We start from the raw sequence: 22,050 nt of genomic DNA on the forward strand, positions 1-22,050 counted from the left end.
GATTCACATTTATTGATTCACATCTTTACTCTTTAATTAAGACAGAGATGATTCACACATCTATGATGCAACAGAACATAAAACAGGTTACAGTATTGGATATTATCTACTATATAATCATAATTCATTATAGAATTTGGCATAATCTGTTGATGCTTATAACACAAAACAAGACTTCATATAAAACTGAAATGATCAGAAACACAAATATAGAAAATCTCAGTCAGAGAGTATATAACCCTCAGTCACACACTAACAGGAAATAACACTGACATCACAACGTGATTGTTTTACAGGCACCGGTGATCTTATATTACTGAGGAAAAATGATTTCTTCACAATCATTGACAAAAATGTTACTGTAAACACTTATTTCATAAGAAATGTACAAATATAAGGCTAAAGGTGTTCATTATTATTATTATTATTATTATTTGTAGGTGCAGTTTTTTTTTTTATTTAGAAGTTTTAGTGCACAAACAAAATTAAGTTTAACATAATCAGGCGGATTTGATTATTTTAGATACATTTATCAAGTATTACTGCATAGGTTAAACAGCTTCCAGGCTGGCCAAGAATTCAACAAAGGTAAACAAATAAACAGATCCACAAATATGAATGGTTTAAGCTGAATGTGTAATGATAAAGATGATGTAAACAACTGCTTGTACTCCTTCATATGCACACACATTAGACAATTAGAAACTCGTACAGTACATGTTAGAGTATAATGGTCTGAAGTTGGTCTGTAGAAGAGTAAAGAAATTAAAAATGCCCTCGGAGTCTGAATCACGTTTTGGGCGTACTTTCCTTCATATTCCTGTATCAACTGTCCCACTTTTAAGCTGTAAAAATGTTAATGTTTTGCCATCTGTTGCTTTGGAAACAAAACATTAAAAACATGAAAGCAAATGTTCTGATCACGTTTCAAACTAAGGTCCAAATATGGCTCATACGAATTCTAAAGGTGGTTATTTTATGGAAAAAACACAATGAACACAATCTTCTTCCTGCTGATATAAAATCTGAGCAGCAATCTTTTGATAAGTCACTGGAACGGCTAAAGCTGCCAGTTTTCAGGAAGGAAGATGAACGTTTCCTCCATCACGGAACACACAGAGCGGCTGAGAGTGTGTGGTTTAAAGCTCTGCAGGCTGCTGATCATTCAATAAGAACAATGACTGCACAGCACTTTGGCTCGCAACTGACGGCGGGTGGAAATCACATTTAGCGAGGTTCGTTAGAGTACAACATATGCCTCCTGATAATACTGTGACCACAAAATCAGAACCTGACCCAGATTTTCACAGCGCAAGTAAAATGTTATCTGAACCATGCTAGTGTTTAAGGTACAGACAGCATTTTTACGAGATCAATTAAAGGTTTAAAATAAGTACAGTGCAGATGTAGTTTTTAGGACTGAACTGCCCAGTTTATTTAGGCTAACATTTAACTGTTGAAATTGGATGAAGTGATTAAAAAGTGACAAAAAAGTATCACCAATAATTGTTGATTAGTGTATAACTGGCATCACATTATTTCACACTATTAAGTAAAATGTTAAACGATCAGCTCCTCTCTGCTGCTTCCACTTCATAACTGAGAGTAAAGTAAACTGACCTTCACAGATATTAGTCGAATGATGTCAGCGCCTCCTCAGACTCTTCCCTCTGTTCATCTCTGTGTTTCGAGTGTTGGAGGTTTGTACACAGGAACCTCTGGATCAACAAGAGCAGGGAGACCTCTGATAATATCAGCCGTCTTTTCTGCGATCATGATCGTCGGAGCATTCAAGTTTCCACTGACGACGCTGGGCATGATGGAGGCGTCAACCACCCGCAGCTGCTCCAGACCCAGAACCTGCGTGTTCGAGTCGACGACCGCCATAGGGTCTGAGGGAGAGCCCATCTTGCAGGTGCAGGACGGGTGGTAGGCGCTGTCAGCCTTTTGGCGCACAAAAGCATCTATCTCAGCATCAGATTGGACCTGAGGGCCGGGCTGGACTTCTGGACCACGAAACGAGTCGAAAGCCTTCTGGGCAAAAATCTCCCTGGACAGTTTGACACACTGCCTGAATTCCCACACGTCAACATCTGCGAGGAGGAGAGACGATAAACACCAGTTTCTGTCTTCAGTTATGCAGAAATACTTGATTTCCAACCAAACTCCACTCCATAAACACAAAGTTTCCCCCCAACCGCTCAGAAACAAGCTGGATCTTACCAGTGGAGAGATAGTTTGGCTGAAGAATCGGGTGATCCAGAGGGTTGGTGCTTTTTAGCTTCATCCATCCGATACTAATGCTTCTCATTGGTCCAACATGAACCTACAACATCAACATGTAATTTCTCCAACAAAGTATTATCTGGCATTGAAATATGCTTTTTAATTCACATTAACATGTTATTTGCACAGTAAAGTCGGCACCAGACTGTGTATAAAAATTACACAGAGCCACAAAGTAATGCACTTTTTCCCCCAGACAGTTGCGTGCAATTTATCTCCAAAGTCAAGAGCAGCTATAAAGATCAGATACAGTTTTGTTTTCCCCCCAGACTTCCTACTAAATGGTGCAACAGTAATGAAAGGTGAAACAAGTGAAACAACAATGGTCCGCTTTGTTAAAACCAAATTACTTTCTGGCCGGTGCACTTCTCTAGAAGAGGCCAATTTTTTTTTTTTTCAATTTCTGGGGAAGCTTAAGGTTGGATTTGGAACATGACACTTTCCAAGGAATCAAGGCTCTGTAAATACACTTTTGTGTAACTGACAAAACATTACTGTTTCATCTAACTTCCCAAAGTCACTAGTGGGGTTATTTAGGGTGTGACAATGTACTGTGTGTTCAGCGGCCTACTAATAAAGGCATAAATTATACATAGGCATGTCACAACAATATGCCACATAAAAAATAATAACCATGTGTGTGTAATGGAAACACACCTGATATGCCTCAATTTTAGATGGAACTCGTCCATGGTCAATGACTTGTGAGGGCAGAAAATGAAACTGGATGTCCGGGTGTGTGACCTTTGGCTGACTTCGAATGAACCCTCCGCTCTCGAGGTGGGACGTAGCTCCATAACCTGGTGGAGTATTGTCATGATAAGTAACTCAGCAAGATAATAAGTCATTATGTGCCAAAATAAAAGTCTAATATCTGTCACTGTTCGTTTACACCACCTAATGTTCCTGCTTGCTAAGTCATTATGTGCCAAAATAAAAGTCTAATATCTGTCACTGTTCGTTTACACCACCTAATGTTCCTGCTTGCTAAGCCACAGATACTTTTCTGCTTTTATCTGCACCGCCATCACAGAGCACATTTCACAGAAGAACCCATGAGTCTTACTTTGACAAGATTCTCAGAACACTTTTTGTTTTTGTTCCTATGCAAAATTGTCCTTTAATCTCTTATCTACCAAAAGAAAACCACTGCTAAAACTAGCAGAGCAGAGTCAGAAGCGTCAAAAATCTTCAGATCTCTGTTCTGTTTTTATGTAAAAAAAATGGAAAAAAAAGGTTTAACAAGCTTATCATCTGCAGAATAAATGAACACTGTAGTTAGTCTGAGTAAAACCATCCTAAAATTTATATAGCCATCAACTCTGTTACAAAAACAAGCATTTCTACTGCTGACATTTTAAAATAAGGTAAGGGAAAGGTTCTTCATAACAGAAGAGTTTGGAATGACTCACAGCTACTACTAAACCAGATTTTAGCTCAATATCTGTAAACTTGACTAAGTTGTAGCCATTTTTGTGTTTGCTAAGGTCAATAAGCTGTGGTGGCCATCTTGAAGTAGGCTGACTTCAAAAGATAATCAGTTGTAGATGTACATCCAGTGCATACGTTTTGTGAATTTCATTAAAATCCATTCATTTGTTCTTGAGATATTTTGCTAACAGACAGATGGACAAACGAACACGCCCACATGCAGACACAAACAATTACACGATCGCCTGCTTTTTACGACAGCAGGTAAAATGCATTTTGTAAAACATTTGGGAGAACTTGTACGCTTTCGTGTCCGTGCGTGGGTGATTTAAGTTACCAGTGAACAGGGTGAGCCACTCGAGGCCTATCTTAATCATATGCAAAGGTTTCTGAGCCTTGTACAAGGTGATGGGCTGAGTGCACTGCTGCTGGACGTAAAGCTCCAAGTGATCCTGCAGGTTATTACCAACACCTGCGGGACGACAGAGAAGGGATCAGCCGTTAATATTACAGCCTGCTCAAATCTGGTCTGTGCAAACTTATGTTTGTGTTTATTTAAACAACCTGCATCAGCTGCTATCCCTACAAGAAGCACGCAACTTCACGCACCTGGTAAGTGCTGAATGACTGGAATCCCAAGTTCTTTCAGGTCATCTGCATCTCCGACCCCGGAAAGCATGAGGAGCTGAGGCGAATTTATGGCCCCTCCGCTTAATATCACTTCTTTATCTGCAAACGCCTGAACAAATAAAAAAAAAAAGAAGTCTGTGAGAAACTGAAACAAGAAATAAAGACATAAGTAAGTACATTTTAAAACTCAGTGAATACAGTAGTTTTACATAAAAAGGTTTAGGTCTAAAGATAAAAAAAATCTGCATTTTTGTTCAAACTTCTTCTTTCCTGTAACATTTATAATTCTTACCCTCTTCTTCTGTCCGTTCTGCATGTACTCCACCCCCACAGCACGCTTGCCATCGAACAAGATCTTGGTGGTCAAGCAGCGCACCTCTGTCTTTAGATTGGGTCGACCCAGCGCAGGCCTCAGGTAGGCGCTGGCGGAGCTCCACCTCTTCCCTGCAAATATTCCATGACATAAACTGTGGATGGTCACACTTGAATCAGTTACAAATTGTAATCGTTTTTTAGTTTTGCATCATCAATCCAGAGAACCTTCCAACACTCAGAAACTGATGTAGTTTGAACTTTAAGTGTCACAATTAAAGCAATTAAGTGTCCTCAGTGTTACTTCAACCAAAGATCCAATCAGTGAAGATCTTTGTTGCTTTGACCTTTATAGACGGTCATGTCCATCCAGCCAACACCTTCCTGCTGGAACCCGTTCATGTCGTCAGTGAAGGGGTATCCTGCCTGCTGCCCCGCCTCAATAAAAGCCGTGTGAAGGGGGTGGTTTGTCTTTCCTCTGGACACATGAAGAGGCCCACTGCCACCCCTGTACCTGCAGAAACAAAAAGCAAACACAAAGACGGAGCAGCTTCAAACCATGTCTGACTATGGCACTTATGTTCTTTAGATATTCAATGACTAATACTGAAAATATATCAATTTTATAACTATTACCATGAAAGCCGGGCATGGTGCTCTTTTTTCTCTATTGCACATAATGAAATGAAATTATGACTATGAAATATTTGACTTAAAAGCAAAAAAAAAAAAACCCTCAGAAAGATGAAAAAACAAACTATCATCTCCATTCATTGTGCACTTGTTAGTAAAGCTCATATATCCAAAAACTGTATAATTACTTTCCACATTAAAGAAAAACCCATTGAGCCATTTTTTTTTTGCCCAAGTACCTATTTTGTCCCAGTTCATGGCACTGAGCTTTCCTGAAGTAAGGCAGACAGTGCTCGTAGTCCCAGCCCTCTGCTCCCTCCCTCTGCCAGCGGTTATAGTCTTCGGCATGGCCGCGGATGTAAACCATGGCATTGAGTGAGGAGGACCCTCCCCAAACACGGCCCCTTGGCCAGTACAGCACCCTGTTGTCCATGTTGGCCTGAGGTAAAGTGTGGTAGAACCAGTTAAATCTGAGGAAGAATGTAAAAGAACAAACAGAAAACAGTATGACACAAAATGGAGTCATTCGGGTCTGAACGCTTTCATTGTTATCAGAATACTAGCTCATTAGGATTGTTTGAGACTGAAGTCATCTGTTGATCATTCACTTGCTCAAAATTTGAATGAAGTGGGGAAAAACGAGAGTATTTAGTTTTATGTACTTGTCATCACAGAGGTTGTAGGTCAGTGCAGCTGGCATGTGGATCTTCCATGAAAGCCGTGAGCTTCCGAGCCATTTGTCCTTTGGTCCGGCTTCCAGAAGCAACGCGGACTCGTGTGCATCTTCTGTGAGGCGGTTAGCCAGAACGCAGCCCGCTGACCCTGCCCCAACAATTACATAGCTGTAGGACAGCGTTTTCTGATTGGCCGAGGGTGATGAGGCACTCCGATGGGAAGCTGAAGCAGTAAACCACCTGTAGCAGTTAAAGGAACAATGGTAAAATAAATGCATCATAATTTGCCTGATTTGAGGGGTGGATTTAAGATTATGGAAATACACTAAAGTAGCACCTGTCATCCTTCACAAATCTCGCCCAGGTTTGTGTCAAAACTCTTCGGGCTCCTGCTTGGTCAACTGTGGCCAAGGACAGCATTCTGGGAAGGTTTCCTGTAAACACTGTAAATAAAATCAACACTTCATAATGAACAAACTGCAGTAGGCAAATTGACTAAGGCACTAAAGGTAAACATGATGGAACTGAACAAAATGCACATCTTCACATACTTTATATTAATGCTTTGGTCACGATTATAACCTTACTTTTGTAAAACAAACTTTTATAGAACCATATTTTGAATGCAGGCATTGAACCCTATTGTTCTTGTAAAAAAAACAAAAAAAACCTGAACACATTCAGCCTCCATGACTGACTGGCTTATCTGGCAACACTGGAGGCTGTTTTTTCTTTCTTTCTTTTTTATTGCATTGAGTTCAAAGGTGGAGGTGAAATGCAGGCCAAAACTGTCAGTTTTGACCTTTCACTGATATGTTTTATACTGATACTAACTTATTAACTATCAACCCTACATAGTCAGTGTGACCTAATAAAGTGCACTTTGGGTTTTTGAGTTTTTACTAAGATTCAAACATTTAGGAGCATTTTAAGCCTGACGACCAATTTCGAAGCTTATCAGTCTAAGATAAGACAGCATGTATGCACATTTCTACTCGTCTTAAATAGATTCGGTGTTTTAAATGCCTGGCGGAATGTATAAGTTATACTTTAAGTACGGCTTGAGAGGTTAGGATCATGGTGACAAAGCTGCAGCAAACACAAACAGCTAACTGCGGGTTAGCGGTCCCAGGAGAAGTTGCCTGAACTCCACACAGCGCGACAATCAGTGTATGCGAACCGGGAAACTTACATTTATTTAATTCAAGCCGAGGTGGTGCTAGAGCAGTTTGCTGCCGACTCGCACAGGGCGCATTAAGTTGTTAAATATCGGCGCAAAGTAACGGGACTCCTACCTTCGTCAACTGGAGAAACTGCAACCCAAGCTTCCTGTAGAAGGGGCGGTGTGGGCGGGGCTTAGCGGACCAGGGCCGTAAGTTACGCACCATTCCTGCTGCGCGTACCTGAACAGCCTTAAAGGTCCCACGGCTAGTGAAATATCCACGCTCCGCATGTTTTTCTTTTGAATTTATCTCTCGCTATATATATATATATATTAAGTTTTGCTCAAACGGTAGCCGACGATGTGGCGAAAAATACTGCTTTTTCTCTGTTACGTCGCGTGTCAGGTGACATCACACGAAATTGTAAGTTATATATATTTTTTTCAAAATCAAAATAAAGGTGGTGTTAACTGTTAAGCGACATGTTTCTACTCGTTTTATTTTATTTACAGAAAGTGACATGTAATGAAGTTGACGATAAGGGTAAGGCTATGTTTTGTTTATTATTCAACACCAGAATAAGAACTACGATCTTTAATAATAATAATAATAATAATAATAATAATAATAATAATAATAATAATAATAATAATAAAAATAATAATAATAATAATGAAGGCCGACTATGTTTTATTTTATTTCATTTTGAAAGCTTATAGAAGCTGCCTTATTATTTCAGTGTATTTTTCCCTGCTTCACCACATCTGATTAAAAGGATTGGCAAGTTCTGTAGAAATATGTAAATGAGTCGACATTTTAACTTTGGTGAACTTAGTACAACGTGTCCCTTATTCAGGACTGGGGAACATGGATGGATGCCGGCAGCTTTTATGCTCCAGGCTCCTTTATATGCTGTCCAAGATAAAACTTGTCTGATACGCTACAATATTGTCAGATGAATTATCACACAATATTAGAATTTTTTTTAATCATTATTATTATTGATAATATCAGCAATATAATTAAAGTGAGTCCCACTGTGGTTCCAGATTTCCCTCCGGTAAGCATCACAGCAAGTCCGTCCGAGGTGGCAGGTTTAGAAGTTGTGCAGATCACAAAGGGAGAAGAATTGAAGCTGAACATAAGCTGGGCTATCAATATCGACGGTAGGAAACACGTTTTGTTGTTAATGGCTTTGACTTGAAGATATTTTCACCAATGCAGTTTACATTTATGTTGTCCTCAGCTCAGTATATTTGCAGAAAAATTAAAACCAACATGACACGAAGAACTTAAAGTGAAGACCTCATAATCTAGCCGTAATGAATCATAGCCTGCAGTTTATCAAGTCCTGCAAGATCACTGACCTAATATAGAAAGATCGATGCTCAACAGCTCTAAACATTTTCTTTCTTTGTCTCTGCAGCTAGCATTGATTACCTGACAGGCACTTGGTTTGAAATTTCAGGGGAACCAAGCTACCTCTGTAAATACAACCCATCTTTTGCCAAAGCAAATCTCTCTGGATCAGAGCAGGTATGACCAACACTTTCTTGAACAGAACTGATTGGGTTTTTTTTTGTTAGTTTTTAAGCATTGCTATCCTACACTTCAATGTTAGGACAACAAACTGGATCTTGAATGTTAAAATGTTTGTAATTACTAAAATCAAAATAATCTTCTCGAATTTAGAAGTGGTTTCATTTTCAACTAAGTGCAAGAGAGGGCTTCTACGAAATTGAAGCTTTTAATGTCCCTTTGGTTCAAGTGGGGACAATCCCATATAGAACCATTAAAGTCACTCCTCCACTAAAATGTGAGTAATACTTTTTGAAAAGTTATATTTTTCAAATTTAAAGCATTGATATGGGGCACATACTCATACTCATGGTGTTACATAACCTTTCTTTTATGAATTAAAAAACTAATTACAGCTAAATTTGTTAGAAAAAACATATTTGAACATACAACAGCAGGGTAAGAAATACATGAATCAACAGGAGTCAACATCTGAAAAATTATTAAAATTATTATTTTTATTTTAATAAGGGCAAAGTCCTGCTTGTTTACATAGATGTGGTGGGATATTAAACTTGTACTGGGACCCTCTCGGGCTTCAGCTTCCATGTTCCTTCATGGTGTCCCATATTTCTTTACTTATTGATGCTTTAAAGTAGTTTTTACTAAAAATCATAGAATACACAAAAATGTCAAAATAACTTTGGTTGCCATTCTTAAAAATCTGTGGTTAATTTGTTAGGCATAAATCCCAGAATAGGACTATATTTGATGTTTCCCTAGTAATGAAATAAAACTATTTTAATCAATACTAAACACACTAAAAATATTTTAATTGTTCTCTCCTTTTGCAGCAAGGACTACAACAATGTCTCCTCCCATAGGTAAGTAAATTATTTTTTTAAATGCTGTACAATTCAAGGTATTTTGTAAATGTACACCACAAAAGTACACTTTATGTCAAAAGTGCAAGTTGACTTTGTTTACTATTATTCTGTAGTTTCTATTTTATATAATATTTGTATTTTTTTTACAATTTGAAGGCAGCACTGAACCCAATACTCAAGGTAATACAATAAATCAGACAGACCCTTGTCAGTGTGTATACTTTATTTATGAATATCTGCTGTACAATAATTTTATTTATATTTAGCTAACAAATCCACACACCACAAAAGACCATTTTATGTCAAAATTTCCAGTTAACTGTGAGATGTTAAGCTCAGAATTTTCCATAACAATCATTTTTATTTTTCTCCTCAAGTTGCTTCCTCTGTTGAGGCTCCTCCTCCTCCAGGTAAAACAGTTCATCAAAGCACTGCCAGTGAATACACAAAATCAGCAGATTTCATGCCATGCCATCTGGAAGACTGCATTTGTTTGATGTTGTCATGTTTGCCTTTGCAGAACAGAACACTAAGGCTGTCATCATATTGCTTGTCAAAGTCCTGGCCGCTTTGATTATCCTGAGTTCCTGCTGTATAATTTGTAAATAAAACCCCTTTTCCTTGTTTGTATATTTTGAGAGTAAAAGATACCAGCACCAAAACTGCGGATGATAACTGGGAGTTGATGCTAAACTTAATGTCATTCTCTTCTACATGTTCAGCATAGTTTATTTGGTCATTTGACTAAGCAAATCTAGTTCAGCTGCTGATCTTGTTTGATGATTTCTTTAGTAATTTGGCTATAAATATTTCTCAACATGGTAAATGCTTCCCTTTCTACCACATTACAAAGAATTTTAGCCTGAACTATTTTTGCCATTTTGCAATTAAGGCATACATCACCTCTTGAATTTAAAATTTGGACAAAGGGTTCTTCTACAAAAATCTGTTGATGCTGAAAGTAAATAACTTTTCCTTCACTTTGGTCTCTTCTTCCTCAGATAAACGTTGCATACCCTGTTCTGCCTCATATTTGACTGTCAGAAGCTCCCCAGTGGTTCCAGTTTCTGTACTTGTGGTGTACCCTGCTGAGAATTCAGTCTTCCAGCATGCTGTAGTAGCACTGGCAGAGTTTCTACAGTTGCACGGCAGCTGCAGAGTAGCAATTGACCTGTGGCAGCAGGGAAAAATTGCAGAGTTGGGGCCCCTTCGCTGGTTAGCAGAGCAGGTGAAAGCTGCAGATCGCATACTGATTGTTTCTCCTCAAGGAGACACTGTGAGTTATCTCTCATATATATTTTTTACTGTTTGTTGTGTTAGTTAACTTTTTTAAACATATTTTTGGTAAAACTACTTATTCTAATCAGTTTTTGACATGTATTTATGTTGTTTGATCAAACAGTTTTGGTAAAAGCATCATGTTTCAAAAAGTTAAATATTTTGTTGACAGTGTGCATTTGCATCTATTGAGTCAAATAGTTATATTTTTAGAATAAGGAAATACATACTCGTCAAATTATCATATACATATGAACTCTGGTAATTTTTTAAATGTTTGCAGTTTATTATGCTCATGTTGCCAATAATTTATTTATTTTTTTACATATTTTTTTCTTTTCTCAGTCATCTTCACTGCACAGCCAGTCTATTCCCAACCACAGTCTTCCAGAACATTCCATCCCAGCTACAGCTCATGACCTTTACCCTCTGATTCTCAACATGGTCGCAAGTCATGCAAAGAGTGCCAGTGAGATGACCAAGTTCTGGGTCATGCACCTGAACAAGAAGCCTTGTGTGTTTCTGCCAGAACTGAAAGCGTGCAAGTCTTTCTGTCTAATGAAAGATTTGAACAAGTTTTGCAAGAGCCTTCATTCCCCAGGGAAGGTTGTGAAGAAGATATCATCCTTGTTGCTCAAACCAGGAGTTTCCTACAGTAAAAACAGTACTACAAAGTTAAGGGAAGCTATAGGAATGTTAGAGGGATGTAAATCAAGCTTATCCAGAGAGATCCTGATTGGAGATCTATGATGAAAAAGTTGAGGCTGATAAATGATTGACAGTTGCCCTTACTACTTCATGGATATTTTTATTCCATATGACAAGCCCCATTTTTATGTCCTTATCAGTGTTTAGATGTTTTGTTTTTGATGACACTTTCAAAAAATAGCATATTCTGATAAATAGCAAGTATGGATTTACTTTGTTGATGTTTGTCAACTGTTGTCAAGGTGACTTTTCAAAGGGTGACAAAATTGAGTTCTGTTTGTTTATTTCTGTAAAATATTATAAAAGCTACAAATCAATGATCAGAAAAATTGAAAAAAACAAAACAAAACAAACAAAAAAAACCCCAAGGTCAGCACTACATATTTGACTCTGCTTGCTAAAATGTTAAGGTTGGAACATGACAACACAGCTTAGGTTTCCAGAATTACACTCAAACAAACTATAGGATTTCTTAAACAATGTAGTTTTGATGGGTCAAAGGGGAGATATTTTTGTTCTACATTTTGAAAAATCCAAACACAACTTATCGGTATATACATCTCATACTGATTATGATTTGGGCTGCTTTTGCTGCCTCAGAAGTTGGACACTTTGCAGTCACTAAGTCCTGGTTTATAAAACACTTGATAGTGGGAGCATTTACTTAATCATAACTATGCAAATAAAGATTTCAGAGATTTTTCCACATAGTGTTTCTGCAACTAGTATTTTTAAAAATAATAATAAAAAAAAAACAACGTAATATGCTTTGTGTTGTTGGTCAATTAATGTTTAATTTGCCTGGGAAAGACCAGATGACTTTCTAAAACAATCTTTAGAATCAAAAGAGGGTATATTTAAGTCATTAATATTGGAGAACTGTCATCTTATAGTAAACTAAATCTTGGCTCATACCTGGTTTTCTAAGGTGTGCAGCTCACACTACAGAAACTCAAGGTTTCGAACTGTTTCAGATATGCCTTACTGTGAGATGTTTTTGTCCTGCCATATCTGTCTGCCTTGTGTTAGTCTTGGCAGCCATCCACAGTTTTCCTTTAGAAGCATTTAGTGAGAACAGATCACAGATCCTTGGTCCTCTACCAAAAATATGTGCAGCAGCAAAACACAAAAAACACTATATAGTAACAGTTGATAAACACTTGGAATTATGAGATAGGTATAGATTTACAATACACATTTTTCTGCAGAAATACATTTGTAAAAGAGAAAAAGAAAAAGAAAGAAAGAACCGGTCAAATGTAAACTATTTGTAAAATTCAAAGCTTGTAAATAAAAAACAGCAAAATGATCTTTCAATCATAAATTCGACATACATTTGATTGAACATTTTGGGAAGACATGAATCTCTTCAAATGAACAAAATACGTCAAAAGTTCGTTGACCAATAGAAATCTTTGTTTTGTGCCACGTGACAAAAACACGGAAGTAAAATCTTCATTGCTCATCAGAACGAAGGCGAGGAGGAAACGTTGTTGTTATACTTGATGCACTTTAGCACCAAAAGGTTGTAACATCGTTTTTTAAATTATAATTTAGTGGAGAATTGTAAACAGTGACCATGACTCAGGCTGAGAAAGAGCAGGAAAACGGAAAGGAGAAAGATAAAGAGCGGGACAAAGAGAAAGAGAAGGAGCAGCAGCGCGGAGTGAAAAGACCCATTGCTCCTGCGGCCATTCCTGAAACGCTTCAGGAGGTGAGACGGGAGGCTCGGTGTTTACCTGTTTTCTTCTGAAACATGAGCTAAAGTCCATTATTAACTGTCTGTAACTTAACGTGTTTGGTTTCAACGCTACAGGGCTGTTTTTATACTGTCAGAGTACATTAAGCTGAGTATCACCATCATGTGTCTAAGTGTTTTTAGGTTTACAGTTTTTTTTTAGATGATTTCTTAAAGGTATTGGCTTTAGATTGATGGAATGATCAGCCTGTAGGTGCCCCCATAGGACAGAAAGGTTCACAAAATACTTTTATGAGTATGAAGATAACTGAACTATTTTTTATGACACCCACTGTCACCAGATCTCAACCATTTGAACATCTGTATAAGACTACAGCAGCTTCTTTGAGCGAGCATTTAACCACCATCCTCGAAACACAAAACGATGGACTTAGAGAATGACTACATGCCTACAAAAACCTTCAAATGCTAGCAGAATCAATGCAAAGGGACACTGAAGCTTTTCTGGCTCCATGCAGTAACACCTTACTGAGACGTATATAAGTAGATTTATTTTGTCAAATTTGTCACTTGTATAAATTTAATTACCCACCGTGTTGCCAGAACACAATTAGCAAATACAAATAAAACAGAATAAAATGAACAAGAGTTTGTCCAATTCTATTTACCCTTCACAATAAAAGCTTCCCAAAACATGTGGATACTTGTGCACTTTGGGTCTTTTTCTGTATTTTACTGTAGACACTTAATCTAATACAGTATTTTTGACACTTTATAAAGAAGGTCCCTTACGGACGTTTCTAACTTGCTTGCACAAATTTTGTACTTCAGGTCTCACAGTATATTAGTCCTTGACTTTGCATAAACCACGCTACAATAGTCTTTTCAGAAGTGTGATGCATTTTTGTTTTTTTAGCAAGAGTGATGTGATCATGTGTTCATAGACTCAATCAACACTCCCATTGGTCACCATGTGTGTGCAACATTAGAACATTTATTCTGTTCATTTGAAAGCTTAGAATTTGTTTTCCTCTTTCACAGCAAATTCAGAGCAATTTTATCATTGTGGTCCATCCCGGCTCAAGAACACTCCGCATTGGCCGAGCAACAGACACTCTACCGGTCACTGTCCCTCATGTAATTGCACGCAGACATAAACAAAGTGGACAGCCCAGATTCGAAGATGCATGGCTGCTGAGAGAAGGTCTAAATGTAAGTCACTACAGTCCCTGAAAAGGCTGCTGTTTTCAAATAAAGTTCCTATTGGTGCAACATGTTTATTTATCCCCACTGACTTTGTCTTCATATCCATCAGAAACCAGAGAGCAATGAGCAGAGACAGAATGGACTTAAAATGGTAGACCAGGCCATCTGGTCAAAGAAGATGTCGAATGGTGTCCGAAGGACTCCTGTGTCTGCTGAACAGGTTTGTTTGAGAACATGGAGTCACTACATGTAGTTCTTCAACAGAGAAACGACCATAAGATTTTATCTTATGAAAAAAAAAAAACATATCAAGTCGTGAAAGTCGTCAGTGTAAAATAGAACAGAGTTGGTGGGTGTAAAAGGGGTATCTATAGCTGCCAGAATGAGCATTTAATTTAATTTTGCATCAATGTGTTTTTGATTACACCAGTTCTGTTCTTGTGTTCTTGCTTGTGTTAAGGCCAGAGCGTATAACTGTCAGATCCGTCCAGCCATACTAGATAGCAGCTCCAGGGTGAAGTGGACAAACACAAGCCACCATCCTCCTTATATAGTGGGAGAGGAGGTCAGTGCAAGTGGAAAAAACAAACAAAACGTAACTACATTTTTTATCTGTTTAATGTATTTTTTATTCACTCTCTTTTGTCTTGTGATCATCAGGCTCTTTATGTGAACCCATCAGACTGTTACAACATCCACTGGCCTCTTGCCAGAGGTCAGCTCAACATCCACTCGGGTTCTGGAGGCTCACTGACTGCAGTTCTGGCTGATCTGGAGACAATCTGGAGTTACATTATTCAAAAGCATCTGGAGATCCCCCTGAAAGATTTAAAGGTTGGAGAACTCTTTTAAATTTTTTTTTCTTTGGGATGTGTTAAAACTAGAATAAATCTCAAAAGAAGACAGAGAAAAAAGGTTTATAATGGTAAAATTTTAAAGCAGCAAAAATTGTGGAAATGCCTTTATTACATCATTGCTTGAATTCCTCTTATTGACCTTCAGTATTACAGATGCATCCTGTTGGTTCCTGACATCTACAACAGACAGCACGTAAAGGAAATTGTCAACATGCTGCTTCTTAATATGGGCTTTTCAGGTATCGCACAGATATAAATAACTTTAAGCAAAACAGAATAATATATATAAACTAATGAACTATGTATTTTATTGTATTACTGTGTTTTATTACCATATCTTAACCTGTTCAGGGGGATAAGGGGGATTACATTCTTCATTGCTTAGCATCAAATTCTTTTTTGTTTTCTGTGTATGTGTGTGTGCAGCAATAATTGTGCACCAGGAGTCGGTGTGTGCTACATTTGGCAGTGGGTTAAGCAGTGCTTGTGTAGTGGACGTAGGTGACCAGAAGACCAGTATCTGCTGTGTAGAGGATGGAGTGTCTCATAGAAACTCACGGTAGGCTCACACAAAAAAGTGGGAACAGTGTTGCTAATAAAAATTTTAAAATGATGCTTGTAAATGTCTTACATGTTACACATGTATGATGTGTTCTGTCTGCATTGGACTCTGCAGGTTGTGTTTGGCATATGGAGGTTCAGATGTGACCAGAACCTTCTTCTGGTTGCTGCAGAGAGCCGGATTTCCCTACAGAGACTGTCAGCTGACCAGCAGACTCGACTGTCAGCTCTTGCAGCATCTAAAAGAGACTTTCTGCCATCTAGATCAGGTGTGTGTTGGCTGATGGATGTTGTCTGAGAGTTTTGAGTTTCTGGGGACCTTTCTTTTAAATTTATTCCTTCAAAGTGTGTTAGTAGTCATCCGGAGTTGCTTCCAGCAACAGACTTTGGAGTTTTGGTTCCTAAATCTTTCCTGTATTTGTTTTCAACAGGACATATCAGGATTACAAGATCATGAATTTCAGACACGTTTCCCAGAAGCCCCAGCTTTTCTGTACCAAATTCGACTTGGGGATGAAAAACTACAGGTGACTTTTTAAAACTTTAATAAAAGTAGTGCCATTTAGGCTTAGTTGTGTAACTCTTTTTATGTTATTTAGTCTCTAAATATTTCTGTTTTAAAATGAAACTTTATTCACAACACTAACTTGTCCCCATGTTTTCCGGCTGGTGTCCGTGTCTCCCTGAAGGCACCCATGGGTCTTTTCTACCCAACCACGTTTGGCATCGTTGGTCAGAAGATGACAGTGCTTCAGCACCGTTCTCAAGGTGACTCAGAAGATCCTCACGATGAACAGTACCTACTGACCACACAGAACAAGCAGGATCAGGTAAGAAAATACATCCACTCACTGGATGAAATTTAATTTATTCAGATCATCGATTGCTGTTTTTTTCACTATTTTGTTTATTATGCCATTTTCTTCCAACAGTCTTCCAAATCTGCAGCAGACCGGAAGGCTGTTTGTAGACCAGGTGGATGTTTGGAGGGTGAGATGAGCTGTCAGGGAAGGATGGGGGAGATGTCTGATATGCCCAGGGGCTGTGGGAGTGGTGTTGGCGCCAGTGTAGGAGGAGGTGGAGACATGGAACTGGGGCCTGCCCAGGGGGAGTGTCTAATAGGGGCAGGAGACGTGGAAGAGCCCCTGTCAACTCACCTCTCCAGGAAAACGGCCATCATTAGTCAGTTTGAGAGCAAAGCGCTGGGACTGGACAAAGCAATCCTGCATAGCATCGACTGCTGTGGTAAGGAAGTAGATGGTGGAGAGAAAAACACATTGTAGTAACATTTAAAATTAACAACATTCCACATAAAGAAACTAGTACCAGTACAAGTACTCAGGCATTGACTCGCCAAACAGAAATGAAAGGAAAGTGTTTTTTTTCTCCAACAGCATCAGATGAGACCAAACGGAAGATGTACAGCTCCATCCTGGTTGTAGGAGGAGGGCTCATGTTTCACGGCGCTCAGAAATTTCTGCTTCATCGAATCATCAACAAGATGCCGCCCTCCTTCAGAAGGCTGGTGGATAATGTGGAAGTTATCACACGAACAAAGGTGACAAGATTTATTGTGTCCATCAGGATGGCACATTGGCCTTCTTTTTATGTGAGGTTTGTCTTGGATTAAGTGCTGCATAAAACTTACTGACAATATGTGTAAGTTTGTGAAGCTGTTAAAGTTTTTAATATTTTTGAACGTATGGCTTCAAGTATAAAAAAGAAAAAGACAGTCTTTAGTTTATTGAGAGGATGATGCTTTCAGTAGGTAACAAGAAAACTGCATTTTGACTGCATAAATATCAGTACTGAACAAATATTTATTTTCCACCCAGTCTTTGATCGGCTGTGCCTATGGTTTGTTTCGTGCGGCATGGCCCACGTTTTCTTGAAATTAAATTGAAAAATAGTTGTTGTGACTTTTTTTTTGTTTGTTTCAGGCCCAAATTTGCAGTTTGTCAAACAGTATCTGGTAGTTTTGTCTATCAGCCAAATATGTTTTTAGCTTTCTCTAGCTTGTTTAATCTTTAGTATTTTACTCAAAAGAAACAACTTTGTATTATGCCGTTATTTGTTGACTTTTAATGGATTTATAATTTTTAAATAACACAGCACTTAGTCACATCTCCCCCAAACATGCAGTTTTGAACTTTTGCAACCCATGGATTATTCATGATGTTTGTTTTTCCTTAAAAATGGTTCTTTTTACCTACTTCAAAATTTGTTTCATTCATATTAATTGTATTTTTTGTGTGTGTGCTGAAGGACATGGACCCCAGGCTGATATCCTGGAAGGGGGGAGCAGTGCTTGCTTGTCTAGACACGACACAGGAGATGTGGATCCATCAGAGGGAGTGGCAGCGTTTCGGTGTCAGAATGCTCAGAGAAAGAGCTGCTTTTGTCTGGTGAAGCTCCTCTCTGTCCTCCTAAGTTTATCTGAAGTTGGAACTCCCCTGGTGGTGCTGTGAAATCAATAATAAAAATCCTGATAGATTTTAAAGTCTATGTGAAGCAGAGAAATTAGGTTTTTCTTGGTCTTTCATAAACAAAATGGAGTCAGTGTTATGTAACCTATGAAGTCTGTAACAGGAGAGGCAGCTTTATGATTTGAGTTGTGTAAATATTTCTGTATTTTCCCATGTCTGAGAGGATGGAACTGTAAATAAACCACAATCAATTGGATAAACAACTGTTGTATTTAATAGGAAAAAATAAAATTTGCTAATTTGTGAACTGCATTATTTTTAAACATTTTAGATTTGATTTAACACTGAATTATAATTAACAGAATAGAATAGAAATAAATGTTTTACTCTTGATTTGTATTTTCTTGCAATAAAAAGACAAACCAAACTGACTATTTTTTAATTTTTATTTCAACAGAACGATACAAAACAAAGACAAATCAAGTGATGATTCCAAGGAGCTGTGACTGCAACCAGAATGTTGGCAGATATTTCTACAAGTCTGAAGTCACTGAACTGAAAGGGCAGAAGCAAAAAGGGGGGAGGTGGGGGAAGTGATGCAGACAGCTGCTGTATCAACCATTCTGGCTCCTAGGTATAGGTATTCCCAGAAAGGCATCAAAGAACTGCTTGTAACAGTGGCAGCTGATGAAGAGGGGCTTCAGCACTGTGAAGTTCTCAGGAAACGGACACTGTGCAAATCCCCACGCCTACACACGCAGTGTAGGCATTTACCTAGAAAGAGAACAGGGTGATACAGTGACATAATTTGCATCGTGTGAAATACCCATTAGGTTTTTTTTTTAAGACACTGAGTTACAATCTTGAGAACTGTTTTGGATTGTTATTGAACCAAATCCACTAATTTCTACACCGACTTCTCAAGTTCAAAGAAATGCAGTGTGAGAAAACAAACAGAACAAGCAAATAAATAAATTGACTGGCTCCACAAGTTAAAGGATGACTTATTATTACTAGAAAAAACAAAAAAAACAAAAACAAAACTTACCTTCCTCATCCTCCTCCCCCCATTGGTGGAGGGTTGGGACCAGCACCATGAGTTATCCTTCCCATCCGCCTTCTACCACCAGGGGGACCTGGAGGGCTACAAAACAAACAAGCACAAGAGAAGGAAAAATTGTTTAAATGTGGTACAAACATAGGACATGTTTAATGCACATCTGATCTTAGTTGAGAAAAATACTTAAGTTCACTTGTGCCCTAGTGTAGTTAAACACCTAAATGAAATAAAGACTCAGTTCTTACACGTGACAGCTACATCTGATGCGACATGTGAGGCGTGTCCTCAGTTTGTATGTGAGAATAGAGAAATGACTACTCTGGGACTTACCCTCTTCCATCACTGTAGCCTGATGTAGCACTGTTTCCATTCTTTGTCAGGTCAGGGTGAATTATCGTCTTAAAACTGATAAAATACAAAAATGTCAGAAAAGGTCAGAATGTACACAATATGATATCAGGGAAAAAACATTTAACAGGAGAATACAGACAAAACAATTTTTATCTGTTTTAAATTAAGATGCTTCTAGAAGCCCCAATGAGGGTGGCAACTTTGATTTTTTATAAGGAACAGTTTTGTAATAAAACAACAGAATTAAGTTACTCAATGAAGTCAGAACTTAGATAAAACAAACAACTTTAGGATGTAAAAAAACAAGAACATTGACTGATACACATATAAACTGTGAACCTTGAACAAACAAATGTGGATCTAATAATAGGAAGGTTTTTCATAAGGTAACACCTGTTGTTGATAAATCATGACTATGTTATGACTGAATTCCAAGTTCCATGAGTTCTCAAAGAATTAAGCTGTTTACAGGATTGATGTTGACTTTTCTCTTCATAGGAACCAGACGATTCCACTCCTCCCTACACCCTCCTTCTGACTTCCAATTTCCAATATTTTTAATATAAGCTCCTGTGTTGACTTTGGGGGCCAGGGCTTTGATGCTGACCTTCCCGTCAGGAGCTGGGACACTGATGTTAATTGTCTTTAAGGCTCTGTATGTCATGCATCATTCATAAATGAACCTGTCTGAGTGATTTCATCTAACAGTGCCTGGAAATTGATTCTTTTCCACGACAGCTGTTTACCCGTCATACTCACAAGAGGCTAATAAACTCCACTGCTCCCCAGAAGAGATCCGTCAGTAAAGATAGGCTCCATGGGGACTGGGCCCTGCTGTCCAGGATCTGTCCTGTAAGACACAAAGGTTTAGGGGTGAAACAGCACACACTAGTGGTGATAAAACGGAACAAGATCCTAAAGTGTCGTTAAACGTTCAAGTCCAATTATGTCAACACTTCTTCTGAAATTGCTTATTGGCAGTTTACACAATTTTGCTCTTAAGGTGATCAGAAATACACTCCAACAGGGTTTAAACACGATGAGAAAAAAACCCCACCCCCGTTCCCAAACACATATTCAGGGTGACAAATTAATCTGTAAGTTTACAAAATAAATGATCGTGGTAGCTATAAGCAGTTAAGGAAAACAGCTAAAATAATTCCACTGCCTAATATTTCAAACATGTTTTCTTTTCGCTATAGGTACGTCGAATCAGACAGGCTAAGCTAACTAACAAACTAATCGGCTAAATTTGGACAGATCCTCTTTAAACGTTCCATACCCTTGTTTTGGTATGTTTTGAAATGTTGCATATATTGCTATGACCACACATATTTAGTCTAAATATTAATAAAACACTTGTAAAGATAATAGAAACCACTCACCGTTGGACACGTACACCATCTTTCGGAACTGAAAACACAGCTTGTACAGCTGTGTTTACGCCTGACGTATATGCTTCCGGGTCTGCGGTTGATGCTGCGTTCCAGTTACCTCGGAAGTGGCAATTCAGATATAGAAATAACGACTCAAAAACAGTTTAATTTGCGAACTGCTGTTGTCCGCGACTGCTATTAGAGATACAGGCTGGTAAAAAGGCATTAAGTTTCATTTTATGTCTAAAAAAGAACAACATGCTCATTTGGGCAGCACTATAAGCGTGCGACAGACTGACAGTAGCGCAATTAAACTTTCTATTGAGGAGCAACAGCAAAATTTGTGATTCCCGAGTCAAACTGGAACACAACAGTACTCTATTGCGCATGCGCAATCAATGGAAGCCGCAACTTGGAAGTTACAAAATTAATTTTAATGCTAACAAAACGAATAAATTTGTCAAACTACCCGTATGTGTCACTCTACAGTAGTCTGCATATTTTGAGTTGTTCTTTATTACCTCAAGATTGTGAAAGATCAAAATATCTAAATTATTAGTGCTGATTAGAATAAACTGAAGGGACAGTGACTGTTTTTAAAACAGACGGATGACAGATTTGACTAATGAAATTATAAATAAATTAATAAAATTATAGCTCGGTATGACAGGTGTTATTTGAAAATAATAGTGACCATTTTATTTAAATTAAGATCCTCTAGTTTTTAATAATTCGTTTAAAATGCTTCCTCTTTTATGCCAAAAGAGGGCACTAGAGACAGGAGAATAGGTGGAAAAAACGTTAACTCCGGAAGTTTATAATGTGTCTACATGCTCCAGATTCTGAATAACAAACTAACAGTAATAATATACTATTCCTATTTTTTTAGAGACTTGTCTAACCTCTTTTGGCCTCTTTAAAGGTCCCAAAAAATCCCCATGGGAAAGAATTAATCCAAAATAAACACCTTCACATCTTGGTTCTGCTCATCAGT

At 38.1% G+C, this 22,050-nt stretch overlaps 4 protein-coding genes across 7 annotated transcripts; 2 read left to right on the top strand and 2 right to left on the bottom strand.

Moving 5' to 3' along the window:
* On the bottom strand, positions 1-7,341 carry chdh (choline dehydrogenase). Of its 2 annotated transcripts, none has more exons than XM_017417683.3 (11): positions 7,262-7,341; positions 6,304-6,409; positions 5,955-6,206; positions 5,532-5,762; positions 5,007-5,173; positions 4,640-4,791; positions 4,327-4,456; positions 4,055-4,189; positions 2,944-3,086; positions 2,224-2,326; positions 1-2,093 (listed from the first exon to the last, which is right to left on the bottom strand). In XM_017417683.3, the coding sequence occupies exons 2-11, from the start codon at positions 6,384-6,386 to the stop codon at positions 1,675-1,677; spliced, it is 1,815 nt and encodes a 604-aa protein (XP_017273172.1). In that variant the 5' UTR covers positions 6,387-6,409; positions 7,262-7,341; the 3' UTR covers positions 1-1,674. The 2 variants fall into 2 exon arrangements, with proteins under 2 accessions (XP_017273172.1, XP_017273173.1); XM_017417684.3 differs by having other exon boundaries at positions 7,159-7,289.
* A 15-nt stretch (positions 7,342-7,356) lies between these two features.
* On the top strand, positions 7,357-12,707 carry LOC108236763. Its single transcript, XM_017417649.3, has 11 exons — positions 7,357-7,552; positions 7,642-7,672; positions 8,179-8,295; positions 8,556-8,665; positions 8,822-8,945; positions 9,502-9,531; positions 9,691-9,714; positions 9,912-9,944; positions 10,055-10,135; positions 10,536-10,810; positions 11,158-12,707. Exons 1-11 carry the CDS (start codon positions 7,490-7,492, stop codon positions 11,560-11,562), a joined length of 1,293 nt encoding a protein of 430 aa, XP_017273138.2. The 5' UTR covers positions 7,357-7,489; the 3' UTR covers positions 11,563-12,707.
* A 261-nt stretch (positions 12,708-12,968) lies between these two features.
* actr8 (actin related protein 8) lies at positions 12,969-18,918 on the top strand. Of its 2 annotated transcripts, XM_017417581.3 has the most exons (14): positions 12,969-13,234; positions 14,261-14,431; positions 14,535-14,645; positions 14,886-14,990; positions 15,086-15,259; positions 15,428-15,521; positions 15,709-15,841; positions 15,959-16,112; positions 16,275-16,370; positions 16,533-16,673; positions 16,776-17,088; positions 17,238-17,401; positions 18,109-18,248; positions 18,727-18,918. In XM_017417581.3, coding segments are annotated over exons 1-14 (1,932 nt in total). In that variant the 5' UTR covers positions 12,969-13,099; the 3' UTR covers positions 18,728-18,918. The 2 variants fall into 2 exon arrangements, with proteins under 2 accessions (XP_017273070.1, XP_017273069.1); XM_017417580.3 differs by lacking the exon at positions 18,727-18,918 and having other exon boundaries at positions 18,109-18,656.
* selenok (selenoprotein K) lies at positions 18,698-21,216 on the bottom strand. Of its 2 annotated transcripts, XM_037976794.1 has the most exons (5): positions 21,066-21,215; positions 20,440-20,530; positions 19,660-19,734; positions 19,318-19,413; positions 18,698-19,043 (listed from the first exon to the last, which is right to left on the bottom strand). In XM_037976794.1, exons 1-5 carry the CDS (start codon positions 21,082-21,084, stop codon positions 19,040-19,042), a joined length of 285 nt encoding a protein of 94 aa, XP_037832722.1. In that variant the 5' UTR covers positions 21,085-21,215; the 3' UTR covers positions 18,698-19,039. The 2 variants fall into 2 exon arrangements, with proteins under 2 accessions (XP_037832722.1, XP_017273072.1); XM_017417583.3 differs by lacking the exon at positions 18,698-19,043 and having other exon boundaries at positions 19,323-19,413; positions 21,066-21,216.
* Between the last annotated feature and the right edge of the window lie 834 nt (positions 21,217-22,050).

Source organism: Kryptolebias marmoratus, linkage group LG8 (assembly GCF_001649575.2).
Source record: "Kryptolebias marmoratus isolate JLee-2015 linkage group LG8, ASM164957v2, whole genome shotgun sequence".
Classification (NCBI taxonomy): Eukaryota; Metazoa; Chordata; class Actinopteri; order Cyprinodontiformes; family Rivulidae; genus Kryptolebias; species Kryptolebias marmoratus.